The following is a 2,410-nucleotide window of genomic DNA, read 5'->3' as shown; positions in this document are numbered from 1 at the left end:
CACAGAGGCCCAGAATCAAGCAGACGCCGGCACTGCGGCACGGCTGCGCTGGGTGGAGCTGGGCTCCCCCAGGGGCGAAGCCGAAAAAGCTGCGCAGGCGGCCCAGCCCTTCTTCCCAAACTGGCAGTCAGGTAAGCCCTGCCCAGCGAGGTGCGGGGGCCCGCCCCGTCCTCCTGGAAACCCCCAGAAGCCTCCTGCAACTGCCAGCTTGATGCGTCCACGCCGGGAAGGCACGCAGGCCGAGCCGCTGGGTCCACGGAGCACAGAGGCCAGCCCCTCGCTCCCCAGGCAGGACCCGCTTCCGCCCCGGGACCAGCCACGCTGCGCCTGTGAGCTCGCGCCTTCCCGGGGAGGGGCTGGCGGTGGCACCGGGCGCGGCCACGTCAGCCGGAGGAGGGACCGGCTCCCTGGATGTTTCTCATCCCCGCTCTCACATCGCAGGGCGGCGAGAGCGAGGCCGACCCCGTCGCGGACTCCCCAACGAAACCCGCAGTGAAGCCGCGCGCCCAAGGCCTGTGAGCGAGGAGCGCGGCCATCGGTGAGGATGGCGGAGAGGCGCGTACCCGAGCCCGGAGAGCACGGAGTTCCGGACACTGCCGCCCCCAAGCTGGGCCCCGAGTGCCCCGGACGGTCTCGCTCTGCCACACGCTAGGAGTCGGATCTCGGGCCGTTTCTTCCCGTCTTTGTTTGTAAAATAGGGCGGTTGTGAGGCTTCCGTAAAACTCCGCGCACCAAGGCCTGAGCACAGAGCCTCCGACCCAGCGACGCTAACGTTTAATAAACGTTACTGCTGTATGTTTCAACAACGTCCAGTTTTTAATAATAAGCACGTATTTGCTTCTGGGATATATGATGACACCCGCTCAGACCCCCTCACAGTTGTTAATTGACAGGCATGAAAACGCTGAGAGAAGTTTAAATCCAGAGCCAAGATCTAAAAAGTACTAATTAGAGCACACTTTATATAAAAACCATACTCAGAGTGCCGTCAACAGCCTAAAGTGCTTGTATTGTCTTTTTTAAAAAAAAGAAGAAGAAAAAAAAGGAAAGCAAAGCCTGAATTCAAAATGACCAAGTGAGCACAAAACTTTACCTCCTATTCCTCCCAATACCCCCATTAAAATGAAGAAAAGGAGCAGAATAAAAGGGTTAAACACCCACCACAAAGCATGGGAAAGGGACACAGGCTGACCAGAGATTTGAACACATTCTGGGAAACTGTAAACATTGGGAGGACTGGTGAGGCTTCACGAGTCTCCTGTTTGACAAGGACGAACTCACTTTCTGCGCACAGAAATCACAGGTAGTCAAGGGCTGGAGGGGCCCTCCCCGTGAGCTAATCCCTGGTCCTCAGCAGACAGGGGAGGCGCAGTCAGGGAGGGGCAGCACCACCGGGGCCTGTGCCGCAGGCCCTGCTGCTAGTTGGGAGCACAGGGGACCCCCGTAACAATCTCGTCTCCAGATGGGCAGTCAAGGATGGAAGATTCGAAGTGAGCTGCTCTAGCTCAGAGTGGCGGGGGCGGAGCCCAGCTGGGAGCCAAGACTGCTGGACACCGCCCCACACTGCCCCCTCCAAAGCCACCCAGCCACTCACCGCCACATGCCACATGCCCCTCAACCCTAACCCGCTGGCATCAGAGCACAGAGCAGCACGACGTCTTGTGCTTTTACGGCCGCTGAGTCAGGTAAGAAGCAGGAAGGAAGACCACAAACGGGGCCCTGGGCAGACCCAGGCCCCCTCCCAGCTTCGCCCTCCCGTGACAATTCATTCGTTCCTGGGACATCTTCCTCCAGGACTGCTATTTGCTTTAACAGCAACAGAAATGCAGATGGGACGGAATCCCCAGGACCTGCTCTGCCCCTACAGATGCCCTTCGATGTCCCCAAGCAGCCACCACTCCACCCCACAGACAGACAGAAGCAGGGGAATAGGATTAAGCAGATAACTGTTTAATAGAAACCGCTGATTGACTGTAAATGATTCTGTATAAAATAAACCTTAGTTTAAAAATGTTTAAGAAGTCACACCCACCATTGGAGGTGATCACCTGCACTCCGGTGAAGTTACGTAAAAGCTGTTTGCAAACTGGTTAGGGTCTCAGCAGAGGCCTGGAGAATCTTCAGCTCTTCTGTCCACAGTGTTTCTACCAAAGTTAGTTGGTTTATCAAAGCCACTTCTTCATCTTTCATATGAGAAACCTGGAAGTTATTTTTAAATGATTTTCTTTAGTGTAGTAAGATATACATAAACATAAAATTTAACATTCTAGGGCTTCCCTGATGGCGCAGTGGTTGACAGTCCGCCTGCCGGGCTCGTGCCCCGGTCCGGGAAGACACCGCATGCCGTGGAGCGGCTGGGCCCGTGAGCCATGGCCGCTGAGCCTGCGCGTCCGGAGCCTGTGCTCCGCAA

At 56.3% G+C, this 2,410-nt stretch overlaps 1 protein-coding gene across 1 annotated transcript in view; it reads right to left on the bottom strand.

Moving 5' to 3' along the window:
* Positions 1–2,064: 2,064 nt before the first annotated feature.
* The window catches only part of SETD4 (SET domain containing 4), a 22,195-nt gene continuing 21,849 nt past the window's right edge, over positions 2,065–2,410 (bottom strand). The window contains exon 11 of the mRNA XM_007470507.1: positions 2,065–2,199. Coding sequence (XP_007470569.1) covers positions 2,065–2,199 — 135 coding nt within the window. The remainder of the gene's footprint in view (positions 2,200–2,410) is intronic.

The sequence above is a fragment of the Lipotes vexillifer genome, unplaced genomic scaffold (genome assembly GCF_000442215.2).
Source record: "Lipotes vexillifer unplaced genomic scaffold, Lipotes_vexillifer_v1.1 scaffold402, whole genome shotgun sequence".
In the NCBI taxonomy this organism is placed as follows: domain Eukaryota; kingdom Metazoa; phylum Chordata; class Mammalia; order Artiodactyla; family Lipotidae; genus Lipotes; species Lipotes vexillifer.
Note: the sequence above shows the minus strand (reverse complement) of the source record. Positions and strands in the feature narration are given on the sequence as shown.